The sequence below is a fragment of the Lynx canadensis genome, chromosome B2 (assembly GCF_007474595.2).
Source record: "Lynx canadensis isolate LIC74 chromosome B2, mLynCan4.pri.v2, whole genome shotgun sequence".
NCBI classification, from domain to species: Eukaryota; Metazoa; Chordata; class Mammalia; order Carnivora; family Felidae; genus Lynx; species Lynx canadensis.
This window is the reverse complement of record NC_044307.1, coordinates 108,273,770-108,294,480: the sequence shown is the minus strand read 5'-3', so window position 1 is coordinate 108,294,480 and position 20,711 is coordinate 108,273,770. Positions and strand designations below refer to the sequence as shown.

Here is a 20,711-nt window from a genome sequence, read left to right as displayed (position 1 = left end):
AGAGTTGTTTCCCCGGCGCATACCTGCAGCCCAGCCCAGGGGCTCGGGCGGCCTGGATGCGCAGGACCCAGCCCCGCAGCCGCTGACGCCGGGCGGCGGCGAAGTTTGGCTGCTGAGCGGCGCGGCGCAGGGCCACTGGACAGCGGGCACCCCGGCGGCCGCGGCGGCTGGAGGGATGCCGGTGGGGGGCCTGTTGCCGCTCTTCAGCAGCCCGGCTGGCGGCGGCCTGGGCGGCGGCCTGGGCGGGGGGCTCGGCGGCGGCGGCAGCGGCGGCAGGAAGGCATCCGGCCCCGCCGCCTTCCGCCTGACGGAGAAGTTCGTGCTGCTGCTGGTGTTCAGCGCCTTCATCACGCTCTGCTTCGGGGCGATCTTCTTCCTGCCCGACTCCTCCAAGCTGCTCAGCGGGGTCCTGTTCCACTCCAGCCCCGCCCTGCAGCCGGCCGCCGACCACAAGTCCGGGCCTGGGGCGCGCGCCGAGGACGCGGCAGATGGGCGAGCCAGGCGCGGCGAGGAGGGCGCGCCCGGGGACCCGGCGGCCGCCCTGGAGGACAACTTGGCCAGGATCCGCGAAAACCACGAGCGGGCTCTCAGGGAAGCCAAGGAGACCCTGCAGAAGCTGCCCGAGGAGATCCAAAGAGACATCCTGCTGGAGAAGGAGAAGGTGGCCCAGGACCAGCTGCGTGACAAGGCGGTGTTCAGGAGGCTGCCCCCGGTGGACTTCGTGCCCCCGATCGGGGCGGTTGGCCGGGAGCCGGCCGACGCAGCCATCCGCGAGAAGAGGGCAAAGATCAAAGAGGTGAGTGCACCGTACTGGGAACCCCTCCTGCCTGGCAGCGTTTTTCTGGGAGAAAAGACAAACCTTTGAAACTCTTAAGACTGTAACATTAACGTGTAAGGGGACATAGAGGTTTTTCGCTTCCACCAGGTGCAATGTCAAAGGCTCTTTCGTTTTCCTTTTTTCGCTATCCTAGTACATGTAGCCAGTTACGATATGAGGTTGAATCCCGTTGCTTTTAACTTGCATGCTCTGGTAAGCATAAGCCACGAGAGGTACATTACATACATGGGCAGGTGGTGTGCAAACGTCGTCTTTCACTGGCCACTACACGGTTAATCGTCCCTGTGAACTGACAGCGAAGGTCCCAAACAGCCCCAAAACAAGGCTCGGACATGGCTTGAAATAAATGCAAAGCATCAATCGCGCAGGATAACAGAGTTCTAACAGCAAGCCAGCACACCCTGGTGTGGCCTTATTCTGCCAGGTGGCATCCTGTGTATACTTACAGACTATAAAGGTGAAACTTGAGAACTCCCTATAACAGGGGACATGCTGTTGTTTACACTTTAAAAAAATGAAACATTTAAAGAGCCAGCCTATTGTCTCTTCTTGCATTTTTAATGTAGCCAGAAAAAGAGTATTTTATGTGATGCAACAGGTTTGCCTCCACAGTAGCACAGAGATGACAAAGTTAATCCAGGACAAACATGGACTTTGATAAGTCTTTCATAATTTCTTTCTCGTACTTGTAACGTACGGTTACTTCACTGGCTTAAAGCTGAAGGGGACCTTAAAAGTCATTTGGGGCTGTCAATTTAAAGATGAAAGTTGAGAAGCCCAAAAGCCCCAGAACCAGTTAGTGACCAAGTCAGGACTTGAAGCCCCGTCACTGTCACCAGTCAGCAGGCTCTTTGTGGACATGCTTCCTTCCACGGCTACTCCCCTGTGTAAAACTGTGCCCGCCTGGATTTTTACACAATCCAAGAGCTGTAGGAACCATATTAAAAGCATTTCATCCCAAGTCATTCTAAAATGCATTATGAGGGGAAGTAATATTTTTATCATTTAAAAAATTTCACAGTCTCTGAAAATAAATTTTGTGTTTTGATATTGGGTGGGTAATCAGGAAAGGAAGCATCCTCATTCCCCCATTTTCAGAGAATAAACAGAATGTTCGAGTTGGTGAAGAGGTATTTAGCGTGAGTGGCTACAGAACAGGCAGCTGGATTGTCACAGGATTTATGACCTTAACTATAAGACCAGGTGAATTTGGTTAAGCTGTAATTGAGCAAGTTAAAGTGGATTTGAATCCCTTTCAGTTTACCCTAGGCACGAGGAGGGTGCCTTCTTCCTTTTGTGAAGGTAGCTTCCTTCAACAGCCCATCAGCCTTCCTACTTTGGGACTCTTCCTTAGGCATAGAACCCCAGACTTGAGGGAAAGGATTTTATGCACCTGGACAACTTCTGTCGTGCAGATTCCCTTCTCTGGGAAGCCCTTCAATCCTGCCAGGGCTACCAAACCAGGAAAATGGGGGAAAAAGCTCTACTTCTCACCAGTCTCCCTCTCCTCTTCATCTCCCATCCTCCTTAAAAATTTCCAAATGAAACCTGTATGTAAATTAACCCCAAATCTGTATGTTTACGTTTCCCTTAGGTTTAAAACAGTGTAATTCACATGTTTCACGCCTTTAAATTCCTATGAGCTGCCACTTAGTGCAGATCACAGTTGTCCAAAGAAATTATTTCAAATACTGAAGATGCATGGAAGTTAAAAAGCGATTGGTACTGACCAATAGCGATTAAAAGTGCATTTAGAGCAGAAGCAGTGGGAATTCAGGACAGTATGCGTATCTGCCCGTATTAGATCCATGTTCTCTGTCTCTCTAAATCAAAAGGTCTTAATTAGCCTTATAAGGAAAATTTATGTAGCCTTCTGTGTCTGTGTGGTGCTAACATCTTAGCAGTTAGATGTTTTGAAACTGCCCAGTCTTGCAGAAAGTGGTGGAACTAAATGTGTTCTTTAAAATTCCATGTTGCTGTGAAAACCCAAAAAAGCTGACATAATTAGCTTCAGTGTTTAGTCAAAAGCTAATGGGAAGAAATGGATTATGGTTTTTCATCAGATTAGTTCAGGCAGATGTGCTCCTTTGTAAACCACTCCCCCCCCCCCCAAAAAAAAAAAGTAACTCATGCCATTCTGAAACTGTGCTGAAAATGTTCAGGTTTAGAGGGGAAAGAGTGGTTATCCGTTGTGAATAGAGTGAGTACCCTGCACTTTAACTTCACACTTTTAGAGTCTGTTTCTGGCACCACCGTGGACATTTGTCATGGACCAGTGGATCTTTGCCTTGGTTTTGATCTTTGTTGTTCCTGTATTTTCTAGTTTTCTTTATATACTTAGGTTCTCTATCACACCTGAATGTACTAACAGTTTTATAGCTAAAATTTAGAAGGTATAGGCAAGTCTAATATGTTGAGAGCGTAGACTATAATTTCTGAGCCAAACATTTATTTTGTAAATTTGGTTTAAAGGCAGCGAACACTGTTTTTATACTGCCAACACAATTGTTACTGGCACTTTGGTAAATTTTTAACAAATTTGTGCCACGAGCAGACAGCCATAATTTCAAATAGGATATTGCCTAGCACTCTTTACAAAAAGGCATTATATGCTGTTCAATACTAATTTGACGGATGGTAGATCTTTGATGTAAAACTTAAAATTGAAACCAAGATACCCCCCCCCCCAAAACAACTTTGTAAACCAACTCTGGAATTTCCCTGAATTTTATAATACATAATACATATTTTCATGAGTTTGATCTGTTTAAAATTGTACTCAGGTTGTGCTTAATGTAAAAAGCAGTGTTAAAATAATGAAGTACAGAAGTTAAAATAGCACCATGGAATTTTTAGAAGAATAGTTTCTCTTCTACCTTGACCCTTTTTTTTTTTTTCTTTTAATCGGGAAGCTCTTTTCCAGTTTTGTTTTGTTTTGTTTTGTTGAGTCTACAAAGCACTGTCCTTTAGGATTAGAGCCATATTCCTAATTTAGAGGATGAATAATTTCATTTTTCATCTATTGGAATTATGGAGAGTCCTTGAGTAATAGGGGCTGAAGACAGTTAAGTTGTCAGAGGGATTCCTCCTTTCTCAGACTGGAATCTCCAGCTGGAATCTCCACCAACCTAAATGGGGTAGGGATGAAGGGGCTGACAGTCAACTTTGGGTCTATCAGGTAAGGCTTTAGGACTGGTTAGCCATGGGTCACAGTTGTCTCTAGGCTTCTCAAAGCAGTCTTTAGTTTTTTATTCCAGACCTGTTTATATGATCGTAAGTTTAAAGAAAATGTTCATATTGATAGCTAATGGTTAAATACATATTTTTATGCCTTAGTCTAGTCTTACGTTGTTCTTGAGTCTGTAAGTCAGCTATTGACGATCAACCCCTTTTTATTAAAGATCAGATGTAGGAATAATCTACCTTGACAGACTAATACTTTTATTTTGAAACTCAGCTTTACAGTTTATTTGTATGGGTAGTTCTGATGTGGAAAATAATATTTGCATAATACTAAAAGTCACAATTTGAAGACCTGACTCCAGAGGAACTGAAATACTCTCAGGTTACCTCACCTATCCTGCTCATCCTGGTCTGAAACGCACTTGATATTAACAATGGGCAAATGCCAGATTCCCCCACTCTTAGGTCTTTCCCCAGAGCAGGTAGGTCATAGAATGTTAATAAAATCTTTTCTTCTCTTTAATGAATAGATGAATAAATTCAAATTTCAATGGTCTAAGTACTAGAGTAGATGCTGACTGTTGAATATTAACACATGAAAGCAAGAAAAGACTGTGAATGGATAATCAATTACGTTCAGCTTAATTTTCTGGAAGCTGTTGATAATTTGAGAGGAGTATTCTGTCTTCCTCTTTAAACTAGGCCTGGGAACCTAGTTAAGGGTATGAAAAGTGGTTAAAAAGTGCATTTTCAAGTCAATGCTTCTGTATGTCTTTGGTGAGCTGGTAAAATAAACCATCCTAAGAAATATATCTTAGTATTTCTCATATGCCTTTGTATGACATCTGAATTTTTGGATGTCAGTGGAGAGCTTACATATTTGTATTGAATTATTCCATAAACTATGGTAGTACAAATTCTTCATTAAGGAGAGTTTAAAGCATGTGTCTCAATGTCAGAGAAGAGGAATACCCACAGACCAGTATGAGTGATGAGGGATAAATATACATGGGTAGATCAGCACTACATTGGAACCTGATTATACCCTCTGGCCCAATAGAGAACCTGTGGCCTTTTAAGTTCTTTATGGTTCTACAAAACCATAAAAATGTATGTGTTTGTCAAAGATGAGTTTTGAATGGTCAAATAGGAGCATCTACCTGGTGGACTCCAGAGATAGTATGAAATGCTTGACCCTAAGCAGATCTACATGGTAAAGGAGAAACCAGCATTTGGTAGTTTAAGGAAGAGATTCTTTCTTTGGGGAAACTAAGTCATGACTTTTCCCTCAGTTCTTAGCCTACTGTCTTGTTTAGTGTTAAGTAATTGAACTACCTCTAGCTAACCACACCCCCACCCCTTTACCCCCACTCCCAAACCTGTTTAAAGATCGTTTACGCAAACTATGCAAATTTTTTTTCTGTTACTAACAATATGCCGTAAAAATGATAACTCTCTGATTTTTAAAAGTAAATATATTCTCTGAGCCATAAAGTGTTCATTCATCTGTATGAATCCTTAAAGATAGCTCAGCTTATTCATTTTACAGTAGATGAAACTGAGACACAAAGATTCTTCTCGAAATCACATTAGAGTTGAGGATGGAAGAAGCCCTATCTCAACATGCTCACTGTCTTACCATGGTTTGCCTCCTAAATCAAATGCCACTGAAGTGTATAAATGGACTGGCCATATTCATTATTTGAAGGCCTTAATGTAGGATGAGTACAAAACACAATTCTGCAGTATTATAAATCTGAGTTTATATTAGTTAAGTTACATGAACTGTAGTCATTGTTTTTTAAATCTTATTAGCGGCATGATTTAGAAGACCTCTTCTTTTTAAAGCCACTCAGGAAAAGTTTGATGCGACATTTTTTTCTCTTTGTAAAGATCTGTGGGAAGCCGAGACATTTGTAATCATTCAGTTGGACATTCTTTACAAAGAGAGGTGGGGAAGCAAAAGAGAAGAGAGACAGCTTAGAGAAAAGAAGTGTGACTGTGTGGGGGAGTGCTTTCAAACTATAAATGTGCATATTCTTTTGACATTGCATCATGTGTAACAGTAGAATTGATAGCTGGCCTGCAGGACTGTATTTTTCAAAAAGTAGACATACATGTAAACATTACACCCCTATGGGTTCTATATTGTGGGAGCACAGTTCTCTTTACCCAAGTAGGTCCTGAAGAGTCTCCAGATGCCCTTGCCTGTTCCTGCTCCAACCACTTGCAGTGCTGTGGTGGTGAGAAGGGCTGGTCTGGAGGCAGATGACCTGAACCTGAATCTCTTCCATTTCCAGCTCTTTGACCTTAAAGGAGTTACAGTTTAATCTTTCTGAGCTTCACTTTTCTCATTTGTAAAAGGAAGATAATAATGGCACCCATTTTGTTGGATCAGAGGTCTCAAATGAGATCATCCACACTGAACACTTCGAATGATATTCAGCGTGCCAGGTGTGTGTATGATAAATGCCACTTGCTATTATTATTATTAGTCGCTACCTAAAGCTATCAATCTAAGATTACATTGTTTCATACTGTTTAGTAAATCAGGAAGTGGATAATGAAGTTTCAAAAAGTTACCAAAAACAGTTCAAATTAAGTTTAGTGCTTAAAAGGATACATTTCCAGCTCATCAAGATGATCTTTCCAGACAGCTATGATTTTACTGTGTTACTGTCAACTCTGATTTTCTCAGATTCCTTCCGAATTCCAAAAAAACTTCAGGTATCTTTAAAATGATAGACTTCTTCAGCTTCTGTACTTCAAGTATTTGTCAAAGAATTAGTTTCTTTCTCATAGTCAAATGTGCTTATTGCTGAACTGCCATCTTCTCAGAGCCATCACAGTCCTTGAGTTACCTCTTAGGCATTGAAACTGTTCCCTGAAATAGATTGAGTTAAGTGTGTTTTAAGCAGTTTTACCTTTGGAGGAATGTTTTTAAGAAATGAGAAGAAAATTATTTTAGACTTGACAGAAATTTACTTCATCATGATCAATGCTATAATCAGAGCTCAGTCTATCCCCTAACAATGAAAATTCACATAAAGCATTTATACTTTATAATTCAAAGGTTTTGCCCTTCTTTGAGAGCCATGAATTGAGATTTATTAGGGTTTCTGGCCCAGAAAGACCTCTGAGATCCTGAAGCCCAGTACTCATTTTCCATGAGACACAGGGCCCAGCGAGCTGTGACTTCCTGAAATTCCCCCCAGTGCACTAAAGTCAGAGCTGGGAACTGCGTCTTAGCCTGAAGGCCCCACTCTGCCTGTGATTTCTTGACTCTAATGAGATCATATGTTTTGGAGGCTGGCTGGCCTGGCCCTCCCTCCTCCTCAGCCCTGAATGGCAGACCAGCAGTGAGAAGCCCCACTGAGACCATCTGAGAAGGACAGGAACATCTTTGCTTGGTAAGGTATTGCCTGAGAAAGCAATGCTGACTAATTCCTTTGCTCCAAAGAAGGGGGCAGCACTGCCCTACTCCCACTGGGTCCTGACACAGACATCTGTGATCATTAGGTACTTGAAAGAAAACCAGATGAGATTAAGGTTTAAGAGCATTTAAAAGGCGCAGCCCTCCTTTCCATCTTGAATACTCTGGCAGTTGCTTTAGGTACATTAATGCCCAGGAGTCGAGCAGATAATCCAGAACAGAGATAATAAAATTAAAAGGCCCGCTATCCTTTGTAGTCACTTGTCTTTTGTAACTAGAATGCCTGCCTCCATCAGGTCCTTTTTTTCAGTCCATTTGTGTCCCGGTTCTTAAGTTTATCAAAGGCCCAGTTCCTGATTTGCCTCACTGCTTTCCCATCACTCTTGCTCTGCATCTGTTCATTTAGTGACAGGCCATACTATACTAACTTTCCTTTGCACTTCTTCACACTTTGGTATGTGGGTCCCCCACTGGGTTGTCCTGTCCCCAGTCCTTAGTTCGGTGAGGGCACTTGGTGTGAGAGGAGGCATGGAAGAGAGGGATGAGGACATGAAGAAACACACCAGCTTCTTCCGGGGGGGTCTAATAACAGCATGCCATATGCTGACACCCTCTTTGCTACAGACTAGCAGGGATACCTGTTTGCCGAGGGTGTGGGTTTATGAGGAAGGGTGTGGCCAAGAGGCATGTAAACAGGCTGTGAACTGATGCAGAGGGAACTTAAGCCATGCAAAGTCCATGAGCTATTGCTGGAATCTATCTACCAAGTCCTTTCTCACTGAATGGTCTTTTCAAAGTCCTATGAGGAACACTTGATTTTTCTAAGGGTCTAGAAGGTCCAGAGACAGGAGGCCAGGGCTCATGATCCCTGCTGGGGGTAGCCATGTCCAAATTCCCTGAGCTGATGTTTGGGCATGATTGTCTGACCCTAGTTCCCCTTTCACAACAGTATGTGCTGGAACTGTGTAAAGTGTGTGTTTCCTCACTGACTCTCTGTCAGGGCATAAGGCTAAAGGACAGCCCTGTGGAATGATGAAGGAAGCGCAGGGGTGTGTTCCCAGTCTCGAAATCTCATTCCCAGCTGCCTGAAATTTTGCCATCAGTGCCTCCCTTTCATAGATGTATTGCTTCTTAAAGGCCGCTGTTAAAAGTATATCACTCAAGTTGCCCAGCAGAAATTATTATACTTTGAGATTTGTCTTAGCAAGGGCGAGAATAGGTTTGTAGAAGAAGGAAATATCTTTCATTGTCTTATTTCATTACAAACTAGTGCTGGCCAGGGGTGGGTGGTAGTGGGGAGAACATTTAGAAGTACACAGGAATAGAAAAAGGAAAAAAAATATCCTTCACAGTCCTATCATTTAGTCACAGGTAATATCAATACTACTTCACCCCAACATATAGGGTTTTTTTTCCCCCACAGTTATAACTGTGTCATTTGATGATAATATAATATATGTAATTGAAGTATCATAGTTTGTTTAGCCATTCCCTTGGATCTGAACATTTAGATTATTTCCAGTTTTTATTTTCATATAAAAAATGCCGAGATAAACACCTTTGTCCATTAAGTTTCCATATCATTTTTTATTGCTCTAACCCCCCATAAGTAGGATTTCCCCTTGAATTCCTAGAAGAGGAAATGAATGGATCAAGGGATCATAGTACATTTTGAGGGCTATTTTCCAAAAAGAATTTATGCTTCCACTTGTAATATAGTGACTGTAGTCTACTGAATCTTTGTAAATTTCATAGGTGATGAAACAGTATCTTTTATATTTAATTTGCGTTCCTTTGAGCAACAATTTCTTCTGTATTGGTTGACTAGTTGCATTTCCTCATTGTGAGTTGGATAGAACAAGGAAGTTATTAAAGGGCAGGATTTAGGGAAAAGGCAAAGCCTGGAAGCCCAAGGAGTGGGGTGTCCATCAGAGAAGGTGGATCTAACAAGCTGGCTGGTTAGACATGGGCTCCCAAAGGAGGCAAGGTCCTATAAGGTGATAGACAGCATTTTATTTAAAAAACAAAAAACAAAACATACAAAAAAAACTTACAATAATATTTGCTTCCTCCCTGAGTTGGACCCTTAGAATAAAAAAGTATTCTTTATCGATAGGGGTACTTACCAAGAACCTTGGAACAGTCTGCTTTTCCGCAGCTAAGACCCAGCCAGCTTCCATCAGCTCATCTTCATTGTTCTAGTTGGGCTTTTGCATCAGATATTTGAGGAAAGTATTGGCCTCTTTAAAGATCTGGGGAAGGAGGGAGACATCCTTCTCCTTCTAGAATCATCAGGATGGTTTCTTAATATTTTAAGATTATAGTTGAAGATCAAAAATAGTCCAAATAGAATTTCAGAAGTGATTTTAGTGATGCCAGAAAATGGCAAGTCTTAACAAAGCTGATTTCTTACAGAAGAAAAATTATGCTATTTATTTTACAGGTATTTAATGTTTTAAATATGATAAATATGCATTTTGCGTAAGGTATTTTGAGAGTGCAAGAAAAGCATGATTTGCTTATGAAATTTGGGCTTTTTGTTTTTTGCTACTCCTTCAAATAACGTGCTTTTAGTCATGCGTTTTTAAGATAGTGAGGAGCTGCACATTTCAAGATGTATTTTTACTCTGACCTTGGTTAATTCATAAAAGTCTGCCAAATGCCAGAACTGTTTCAATTTGGCTCTGAGACTGCGTTAACATGGTGAATAATGATTGACATAAATGTACTATATTATTTTTATAAATTGTGGTTTAAGATGATAGTAATTTTAGAATGTTTAGGATGCTGTTCTCCGAGACATGTTATTTTTGTAGTCAACTAGCAGTGTTGAATGTTATGATGTATCTAGTCAACTATAGGTTTTCATCTCATAATTAGAAATGTTTCAACAGTCCATACTGTGTCCTCAGGAGTTATTAGCCCGAGTCAGCAATTTTATAAGGCATTCTTATTAAGTGTAAAAGGACCTCTACTTAGTAATTGGTGTGTATTTAATACATTGTGTATATTTACTCATATTAAGCATTTTGGTTAGTCTTCATTATTTAATCCTCCTAGGGATTACTTAACTTTGGATATGTGATGAAGAACTTATTAGCTTAAAAAAACAACAAAAAGGAAGCTGGGTGGGGTGGGCAATTTGAGGAGCATAAAAAATGAAGATGATTTATTAACTACTGCTTTAAGCTGTTTTAGCAGTTAGGGTGAATAAAAATTATGATTTAGTAAGTGGTCTATCAATAATAAGATAAAGCCATAGCATAGGTTAGAAGTACTTTCTCTTACTCCAAGAGAACTGTGATGTTGGCTCTTCATTGTTGTGAATTGGTTCCAGGACTAACATGTTGAGAGCGGGACAGAGCTTCCCCCTTATGTACCTAATGGGTCAGCTAACTCTGGGCCTTGCCCATAATAGGACTCCGTAAATATTTGTTGAATGAATGTGCTTATTTAAGCAAACATACCAAGAGGAGTTACTCAAGTGTGACACACCTACCCCCACTTTAATTTTTTTTTTTTTACATTTATTTATTTTTGAGAGACAGAGCACAAGCAGGGGAGGGGCAGAGGGAGAAGGAGACACAGGATTCGAAGCAGGCTCCAGGCTCTGGGCTTGAACTCACAAACCGTGAGATCACGACCTGAGCCGAAGTCGGATGCTTTACTGACTGAGCCACCCAGGCGCCCCTACCCCCACTTTATATAATCACATAATCCAAAAATGGTGTCCACTCATCTTTGAAGCCCCTTCTATGAATCATCATAGGCTACAAGCCATTGTCTTTTGAGGGAAAGCTTGATACTTTTTAACAGTCAAAAGTCATTCATAATCAGATCTAGTGAATAGAAATTAATCAATGTAGGAAATACCTTTAACCATTTTAAAGTTTTTTTCACAATCATTTATAAAACGAAAACCTGTATTCATTTTCTTATATGATTCATAAACTGGCTGTGAAGATTTTTCATAAAAAATCTTTTGACCGGATGTAACAGTGCTGAAATCAATGTAGATACTTGTGAGATATTTTTGGAAGTCAATACTTAATTGAATATAAAAGTTTGTGTTTGTTTAAAAGTTAGTCTGCTTTATGTTTACATTCAGTATTTTATTTTTCAGGTACGTGACTTTTAAATTAGGTAGGGTCCTCATTCATTTCTATTCATTATTATCTAGAGTTGTGGATTACATTTATGAAGAGTTGTCATTTTTCTTAGATTTCAATTTTATACATGAGACACCTAATTAAAGTTGGTTTGGGTGTCCCCCTTCCTACTCCTCCTGCCAGCAAATATTTTTGAGACAATGATGTTTTTATAAGTAATGTTTACAGTACCACCCTGAAATGAAAAGTAATAGGTTAGGGGTTATTTTCCACTAGAGAAATTAGAATTTAATAAAAATTCCTCTGTAAGAAGGTGTGATATTTTGCAAAAGAACCTTGGTCTCCTGTTTTCCAATTTAATATTTTGTAGCTCCTGAAAAGGGCCATCTCATATAAATAATTGCACGGTAGAAGCTCTGTGAACTTTATGAATTTGCAAATGGTCCCTTTTCTAATTCATTCTGCAGCTCACTATTAGATGAATTTTCCTAAAACATCACTTCTCTTAAGTCACCTATCTCAGAGGTTTTAGTGGGTCTCCATTTCCTGTGGAGTAGCAATTCAAACTTTAGCCAGCCTCAGAATCCTTTGGAGGGCAAATTAACACAGATTGCTGGGCTCTGCCCCCAGAATTTCTGATTCAGTAGATCTGAGTAGGCCCTAGAATTTGCATTTTTAGCATGCTCCTGGTTGATGCTGATACCACTGGCCAAGTGACTAGAGTGTGAAAAATATTGCTCTAGGAGGAAGTCTTCATTCCTTGGGCTGGCATTCATAGTCTTCTATAAATCAGGCTCTGCTTCTTGAATCATACATAGCTCTTAAATTGGGAGAGACTTTAGCTTTAGTTAAACTAAACTAAACTGCCTTAGCTAAACTTGCATAGTTACTGTCTCCAAAACACTTGTTTTGCCTTGTTTAGTTTATTCCTCTCAGTTGGCATGTCCTCTTACTTGCCCCATGTTCCCCATGAAGCCCTTTCTCACCTTCCCAGCCTTCGCTGCTCTTCCCTTCTCCAAATTCCCGTGGCATTTGTTATCTCTGTCTTTGCCCTGTGGGTTGCTAATTCATGAGCATATATGTTATCTTCCAACTAGATGTTAGACCCCCTGAGTATGAAGAGACCTTTTTCTATTCCATCGGTTCATGGTCCAGAATTAACAATGGAAAGAAATTTGTCTTAAATGTAACCAAATTGAGAAACAATTCAAGTCTGTCACCAAAATTCTAGTCAGACAGTGAAGCACTGTGGCAGAGCAGAATCCCTTCTGAGCCTCCCTTTCTACACCCGTGAAATGGGGCTAACATTTCTCTTGTGCAGAGTCCTTGTGAGAATTAAAGTAGAAAATGTATGTGAATCTCTCCGTGTAATACCTGACACATAGCATTCATTATTAGTATTTATAGTATTTATTTGTCAGTAACTAGGGATTGGTTGGAGTAGTAAGCTTGGACTTTTGTTAAGAAAGGGATTGTTGGTAAGTAAGTGGATTTGAGAAGTCATTTCCAGGAAAGAAGGGGGAACTTTGGCCGCAGTATTGTTGAACTAACCAATGCTAGTTCGCTTGTATTTTCTGCTGTTACCTCTGTACTTTGTTGTTGTTGCCAAAATTCCTGCTTCCTGTGGCAGGAAAGTAAGCATTGTTTTGCCTTGTTTCAATTGTTATCTCACAGAAGTGATGTTCATCCTTGGGAAGACCATAGAGGGGGTGACTATTTATCAGTGTCCAGTTACCTCTAGCTTCCTGGCCTGGTATGTCACACAATGCTCAAACTGAGGGAGGAGAAAAAAAGCAGGGGAGAATGAAATCTGGAGAAATACCTTAAAGGCATGAAAAGAAATATTTTGTGAGCTTCAAGGCTGAAAATGTTTCATTCAGAGATAGCTACATGTATAAATTTAGCTCAATAATTAGGCATATGGCGCTTTCATTTAGGAAGTATCTACACCCTTTGTGATAAGATCCGCTGATTATTAGAGCCGCTGCAGCTTTAACCACGTCTGCGGCTGAGATTCCTAGTGCATTTAAAACAAGAATTGAAGAGTGAAATGGAAAACGGAACTAATAATTTGTTCTTGGTTGGTTTTAATCTGCTCTTTATTAACTTTGTAGCTTATGCCTGGAGGATTAGATTTGGAAACAGAACATCACTAATGTTCTAAAAGTTTACTTCCTTTTATTGGAACATTATATTCTTCAAGGCTTTCTGAAGAACATTTTAACTGAATTTAATCTTAACCTAAGAAACAAGACATAAGTTCTTATGCTTCAACCTAAAATAATAGAAGGCTTTTGACTTATGGTATTGTTTTAATTTTTAAGTCATGTCATGTTAGATTTCAAAGTAGGATTCATTTGATTAAAACTGATTAGTGTAGAGAGCTAACGGTATTCTTTGCTGACCGTATGTTTTAGTCTCCTTTTTTTCTAGCTGTTTTTTGTTTGTTTGTTTGTTTGTTTAACGCCCCGCTCCCCAATCTATTTGTTTCGGTCTTAGAATTTTAAATCTACTTGACTGACATTGGTGGTAAGGAAATCGGAAAAGCTAAATTCAAAAGAATCTTGCATTTCCTATGCCTTGACAGTGTTTCTAAAGTTGATTGAAATTGAATAGACAATAATTTTATAAATAGGAGAGAGTCCTATTCCAAGATATAGCATAGTGTAATGAACTAAAATACAAAAAGTTGCCCTTGGGGGAGATGCTGTACATCTATTTCTTTCTTGATGCTTCTCTAATGTAGTTCCATTAGAATGTGCCTGTAAATCTGGGATTCAGTGTAGTTGCTTCTGTGGTTGTAGTTCTCCACCCACCTGTGATCTGTAGAATTACACTCTAGGTTTTCATAAAGTAAAGGCACTAGAATTTAGGCATTTTGAAGGGACTTCTTTGGGGACTAGAAGTTTTAACAAACTATATTACCAGGTTTGAGTTAACTGACTATGGATTTCTCATTAGGAAAACGTATGTATTCTTGATAAGTAAAAGCTCTGACCTAATTCCTCTAACTTGTCTTTGATGTTGTAATAGAGGTTTAGAATTTTAGAGCTGAATATGCCGTAGATAATTAACTATTAATTTTAGCTGAATTAGTTTAGCTTAATTTAGCTATATTTTTTCTTTCATACTTTTTTAGTGTTCATTTAGTTTTGAGAGAGAGAGAGAAAGAGAGATAGCATGAGTGAGGGAGGGGCAGAGAGAGAGGGAGACACAGAATCCTAAACAGGCTCCAAGCTTGGAGCTGTCAGCACAGAGCCCCACGTAGGGCTTGAACCCATGAACCATGAGATCATGACCTGAGGCGAAGTCGTACACTTAACCAACTGAGCCACCCAGGCACCTCTTTTTTTTTCATACTTTTTAACCCATGCTATTAGTCATCTTTCATCCTTTTGTGTTTTCTCTCACAGAGAGGTGGTGCTAATGACACAAAGGTAGATAACAGTAGCAGAAGTGGGATGTTAACTAGTCACCTTAATCATCAAGAAGGGACTATGTTATCAGCGGGGACTCTTGCTTTCCTGGAAGTTTAAGAGGTGAATTCCAGACATTAGCACTGGTAGATCACCTTTTTCCTGACCTGTGGGGCACTTGCTGCAAGGTTTTAGAATTCCTTATGGAGAAAGCTGTCTAGTTACATGATTGGTTGGCGTATCTGTGGGCCTTTGGCTCTCAGTGGAATTGCTGGAAGGCTGTCTCAGGAAGGAATGCCTTTGACTGAGTCAAAATCTCAGGCATCATCACCATAGGGTTGTTAGGGCTTTCCAAAGCACTGGGGGATTTTTGCAGTCAGCACTTTCAAGAGCTGATCTGAAGGTGGTAAACTAAACTGGTAAGGAGGGAAATCCCTCTTCCATCTCTAGGTGAGACCACTGCTCTTGTACTTCACTCTGGAGTACCCGGTCTTCACAAACCCCAGAGGCACAGAACACATTAGTGATCATAAAAGAGAATGTCTGTATATAATGCATTCTAGAGTTTTCCATCATTATATAAGAAGCCCCCCATTAGCTGTTTCTTTCTTAAACAGAATTTTGCCTGAATATTTGAGATAACGCATTTATTCCTTAAATGACTCTTAAACTTCAGCTATTAATTTGCAGATATATTTAATTTATGAACAACAACAACAATAGCAATTAATTTTCTCTTTTTCTCTAGGTTTAAAACAGAGGTAGCAGTTAGGACCACACATTTAATAAAAAAATATACTTTCTCAGTTACACTCTATAACATGCTTCCTTCTTTCTCCCAATAGAATGCATGTTATTCTTCTTGTTCTGAGACTAGCCCCTTTAAGTGATTTTCTCTGTAGCTTGACCTATAGATAATTAAAACAACGAATAACTAGATTTTTACAGTCTCATCTTTGTATGGATTTTGTCTCTTTTATCTGTAATTTTAATTCTAGAGGGATGAAAAATATGAAAGTAATTATAGCATACCATTGTTGAGTGTTTACTTCTTATTAGGCACTGTGCTAACCACTTTACATACATAAACTTGCTTAATTCTCAGAACAGCCCTGTGACTTCAGTCTTATTTTCCCCATTTTACACATAAGAAATTGGGGGTCAAGAAGGGTGGTGAAAATTGCCTGGGGTTACAGAGCTTCTGGGTGGCTCACCTGGGATTTGACATTGGCTCTATCTGGCCCTGGCACAAATCTTCCCAAAACTGCATTCACTCCTGGTGAATGCACCTCCCTCCCCTTGCCTTGGCGTCCTTGAGGATCTTACCTGTTTTGACTAAGGAACTGGGAGTCACTGGAGTCACTCCTTTGCCTGAGAAGTAAGGGGGAAACAGGAGCATGAGGGTTGATATTCCATCTCAGCTTGTGGCAAACAACCTGCTGGGTTTTTGTTTTTGTTTATTTTCATTTTAGTTTTCAGTTTGTGCTGTTGTGTCTTGTTTTTACACTTAATTCTGAAAGTAAAACCCATGATCAGTTTGTTTGCAAAGGCTTCTCTTAATGATATTGTGGTCCACATTAAGCACATGTTTATTAGTGTATATTAATGTAAGCATATACACCTTAATGATATGTTTATACATAATGTATACATGATTATGTGTATGTATATAATTATCTCAAATTATACGTTAAGCATTAATGAAAATAATTGGAAGTCCTGGAAAGTTGTTTAAGTCAAAATGGAGAGAAAGAGGACAGTCTCTGAAAAAAGTCTAAATTTGCTTCCTTTCTGGGGCACCTGGGTTCATTGGACTGTAGATTTCAGCTCGGGTCATGATGTTACAGTTCATGAATTTGAGCCCCACATTAGGCTCCACACTGTCAGTGTGCAGACTGCTTGGGATTGTCTCTCTCCCTATCTCTCTGCCCCTCCCCTGCACACACACACACACACACACACACTCTCTCTCTCTCTCTCTTTCTCAAAGTAAATTTAAAAAAAAGTTGCTTCCTTTTCTCCCCTTAGTCTTGGGGCAACTATGACTCCTAAATTTTAGAATGAATAATCTTGCAATTATTTAATTTTTAAGGGAGACATTTCATAAAGTATGACCAAAGTAACACAAGTGAAATATTAATTTTAAAATTCATGATGAGGTATATTGCCAAAAAAGATTTGAGTCAAAGTAAGCATCGTTACTGACTTGACGCTCAGATTTTACATAGAAGTAACAACAAAGCATGTTTAATTGGTCCTCGATGATGATACATTGGACAGTATAACTCCTTCTAAAGTATATTCAGGTGGAGCAGTACAGTAATCATTCATATCCAAATGTTTTTAAAAAACAACTTTAATATTAATTTTCTAAAATAAGCCAAATGAAGAAACATTTCCAACAGTGCTCTTTCCAGAAATATTTAGGAGTACTTCCTTGTACAGAGCACTGGATAGACAACAGTAAGCAAGGTATATGAGACCAGTGCCAATCTGGAATCCACAAGGATTGGGAGGAGACGTGTGATAAGTGTTCCAGTAGGGGAAGTTTGGGGTGCAGTGTGGGAGTGTGATAGGGACCATTAGCTCAGGTTTAGGAGTTTCAGGAATACTTTCTAAAAGTAGTAGAGCATTAGAGGTGAGTAGAGATTAGCCACTTGAAGAGCAGGAGGAAGGGGGCACAGAATAGGGAGAGGCCTGTGTGAAGGCCCCGAGGGTAAGCCAAAAACTGAACCAGCTAAATGAGCAATGAACCAGCAATTGAGAAGCCAGTGCTAATAAATAAGCCAGAGAAGTAAAGCAGAGAAGGGATCTCACAAGGTCTGTGGACTTTATCTTGAGATCTCTGGGAGCAGTGAAAGGGTTTTAAATTGAGGAAATAATCTCAAATTTGTATTTTGGGATAAGGTTGGAGTCAGGCTCGTATTGGGCTTTGCAGTAATCCAGGTGAGAGGTGATGATGGCTTGTTTAACATGGGGGCAGTGGGGATAGCCAAAGTGGACAGATTGTTGAGATATTTAAAAGGTAACATTTACAGAACTTTGTGAACACTTACATGGAGACAGATGAAGGAAGTAGAATCAAAGACAGTGCTTGGGTTCCTGGTTTTTGTTCATGGGGTAATGGTGGGGACCTAGGCAAAGTAGAGGAATGGAGAGGCATGATGGATTTGGTTTGGCGTGCTTTGCATTAAATGAGAAAGATGTCCAAGTGTAGAAGGTCTCTCACAGGCAATTGGAAATAAAGAGCAAGCACTGCAAAGACAGGACTGAACTAGAGATACCAATCTTAAGACCATCAAGCTGCAGAAGTAGATAAGCTCTCTCAGGGACACAGTATCCTACTACGAGAGTTCAAGACCTAAGGCCCGAGGAACATCAACATTTAAGGGATGCACAGGGTAAGAGACACCAGGGAAGGAGCCATCAGAAGCACAGAAAGAAAACTAGCAGAATATGGCACCCTGGGTCATTTTTGCATATTTAACATTTTAAGTAGTGAGTGTCAGCAGTGTCAAATGATGCTGAGAAACAAGATAAGGACTAAGAATTGACCTGCAGATTTGGTAACAAGCAGGCAGAAATAGATCCCTACTAGAACATATTCAGTGGTGTATTTGGAGTGGAATCCGTAGTGCAGGGGAGGGAAGGAAGTACAGAGACCTTTCTTCCAAGAAGGCCAAAGTGGTTGGAACTGGAGGGGTGGGATGGTAGCTGCAAGATGAGTAGGGGCAGTGCAAACATTAAGTACAGAAACAGTCAGCTTGCTGGGCACTGCCAAGCACACATTTGGGGCTGGCGGCTGTGGATTTGTGATGGCTCCATCTGCTCACTTGTTTGGTTCTTCTTTAGCAGGATTCAGCCACTCTGACATAGTTGAAGAAGGCAGACAAGTAGATTGACGTAGTCTTGGGGTTTTCCCAAGTTTTGTTTGTTTGTTTTGTTTTGTTTTGTTTTGAGAATTTGATGCAAGGATCATTTTTTTTTGTAAGAATATAAATCCACTCAGTTTAGGTTAAAGAAAGTGGGTAGGGATATTTATTGCAAGATAAGAGAGATTATGTCATGGATTCAAGTCAAGAAGTGCAGCAAGATGCTACAGGGCCTAGAACTATCAAGCAATCTGGAACCAAGACTGCTATGCCTCTAGTTTCTTATCCTGGGTTACTTGATCTTTTGTAGACATATCTGTTTTATTCTTTCCTCTGCAAACAAACGCTTTCTTTAGTTTCCACGGCCAATGAGTTAAAGTACTAATATTCCAAAAAGTGTCTCAGAGACTAAATTCTAAATTACCAGAATGGAGAATCTGACCCAGCTGTAGTTAGATGTCTAATCCACTATGGCCAAGTGGTAGAGTATTGATTTTTAATACCAATATAGCTATGACACGGAGCCCCTTGAGTGTTGGAGAAGACAGGGTTGCCTGGATACACAGAGGTCTCCCTCCATCTCTGCTGCATCCAGCTGCTTTTCTTTTATTGGAGGTTCTTTTGTCATGGGACTACTTGTTAGAGGCGGATTGTCTGGGGTTCTGCTATATATATTCACTACAGAAAATTCTGCCTACTTGAAATGACAGTTTACCAGCATTTTCATGTTGTTGTTCCACTAACTATGATACAAACATGCCTGCAAAACACTAGTTCATGAATCAAACATACCTGCCCAGAGATGTTCTCTATTTAACAGCCTCTCATAGTGCTGCTTCATAATGGGATAAAGTTCAAATATTTTAACCTTAATGGTGGCCAATTCACACACACACACACACACACACACACACACACACACGCGAATTTGATTCCATGTTTCTAAAAAAAAATATCAGGTCTTAGCATTCTTTGGAAATTCTACCTGTCCATCCAGACCCAACTTAAATCTTATTAGTTCCACAAATTCTTACCTGTTTCCCTTCAGCAGAAAATCATTTGTCTTTCAGCGCTTTTATGGCTTGCTTTGTTTAATCCTTTATATTTACTACACATTCACTGTTAAAGGCAGCACATGCAAAGGCAAAGAGATAAAAGATCTCATGGCTTTGTCACTTATTAACAGTCTAACCCTGTGTAAGTACACAATGTCTTTGAGCCTTTCTCATCTGTAAAATGCTTTCATGGCTGTTGTGAGGAGCCTGCGAGTAAATGGATGCAAAACCATTTGCTTCCAGGATGGTGCAGATATTTATTACTTAAAGAAATAGTTTGGGGGTTGAAAGACTGGGTTTCTAAATCTTTGTCTGCCACTTGGTAATTTATGCTGTGGCAGTGGGTAAGTTACTGTTCTTCCTTGTTCAGGCATGTTGCATGCTCTGTTAGTTTTCTGTAGTTGCTGTAACAAATTACACAAACGTAGAAGCTGAAAACTATATAACATTAATGTCTCACCGTTCCTTAGGTCAGAGTGAGTGGGCTTCTTTGATGTCTCTGCACTGGGTGGCCTGGTCTCTTACCTGGAGGCTCTGGTTGAGAATCCACTTAGAGGTTCATTCAGCTTGTTGGCAAAATTCAGTTCCTTGCAACAGCAGGGCTGAGGTCCCAGTGCCCTTACTGGCTGTTAGCTGGGAGCCTCTCAGCTCTTCAAGGCTGCCTGTATTCATGTCCACAGTGCCTCTCCCATTTTCAAATCGACAACACCTCACTGAGTGCTGCTCAGCTAAATCTCTCAGTCTCCCTTCTGCTGCCTCTCTTCTGCCTCCAGTTAAAGAACATTGTCTGTTTTCAAGGCCTCAG

At 40.3% G+C, this 20,711-nt stretch overlaps 1 protein-coding gene across 1 annotated transcript in view; it reads left to right on the top strand.

Annotated features, from left to right (window-relative positions):
• Positions 1-88: 88 nt before the first annotated feature.
• MAN1A1 (mannosidase alpha class 1A member 1) overlaps positions 89-20,711 on the top strand; it is a 165,730-nt gene continuing 145,107 nt past the window's right edge. Inside the window, exon 1 of the mRNA XM_030316249.1 lies at positions 89-796. Coding sequence (XP_030172109.1) covers positions 176-796 — 621 coding nt within the window. The 5' untranslated portion in view covers positions 89-175. The remainder of the gene's footprint in view (positions 797-20,711) is intronic.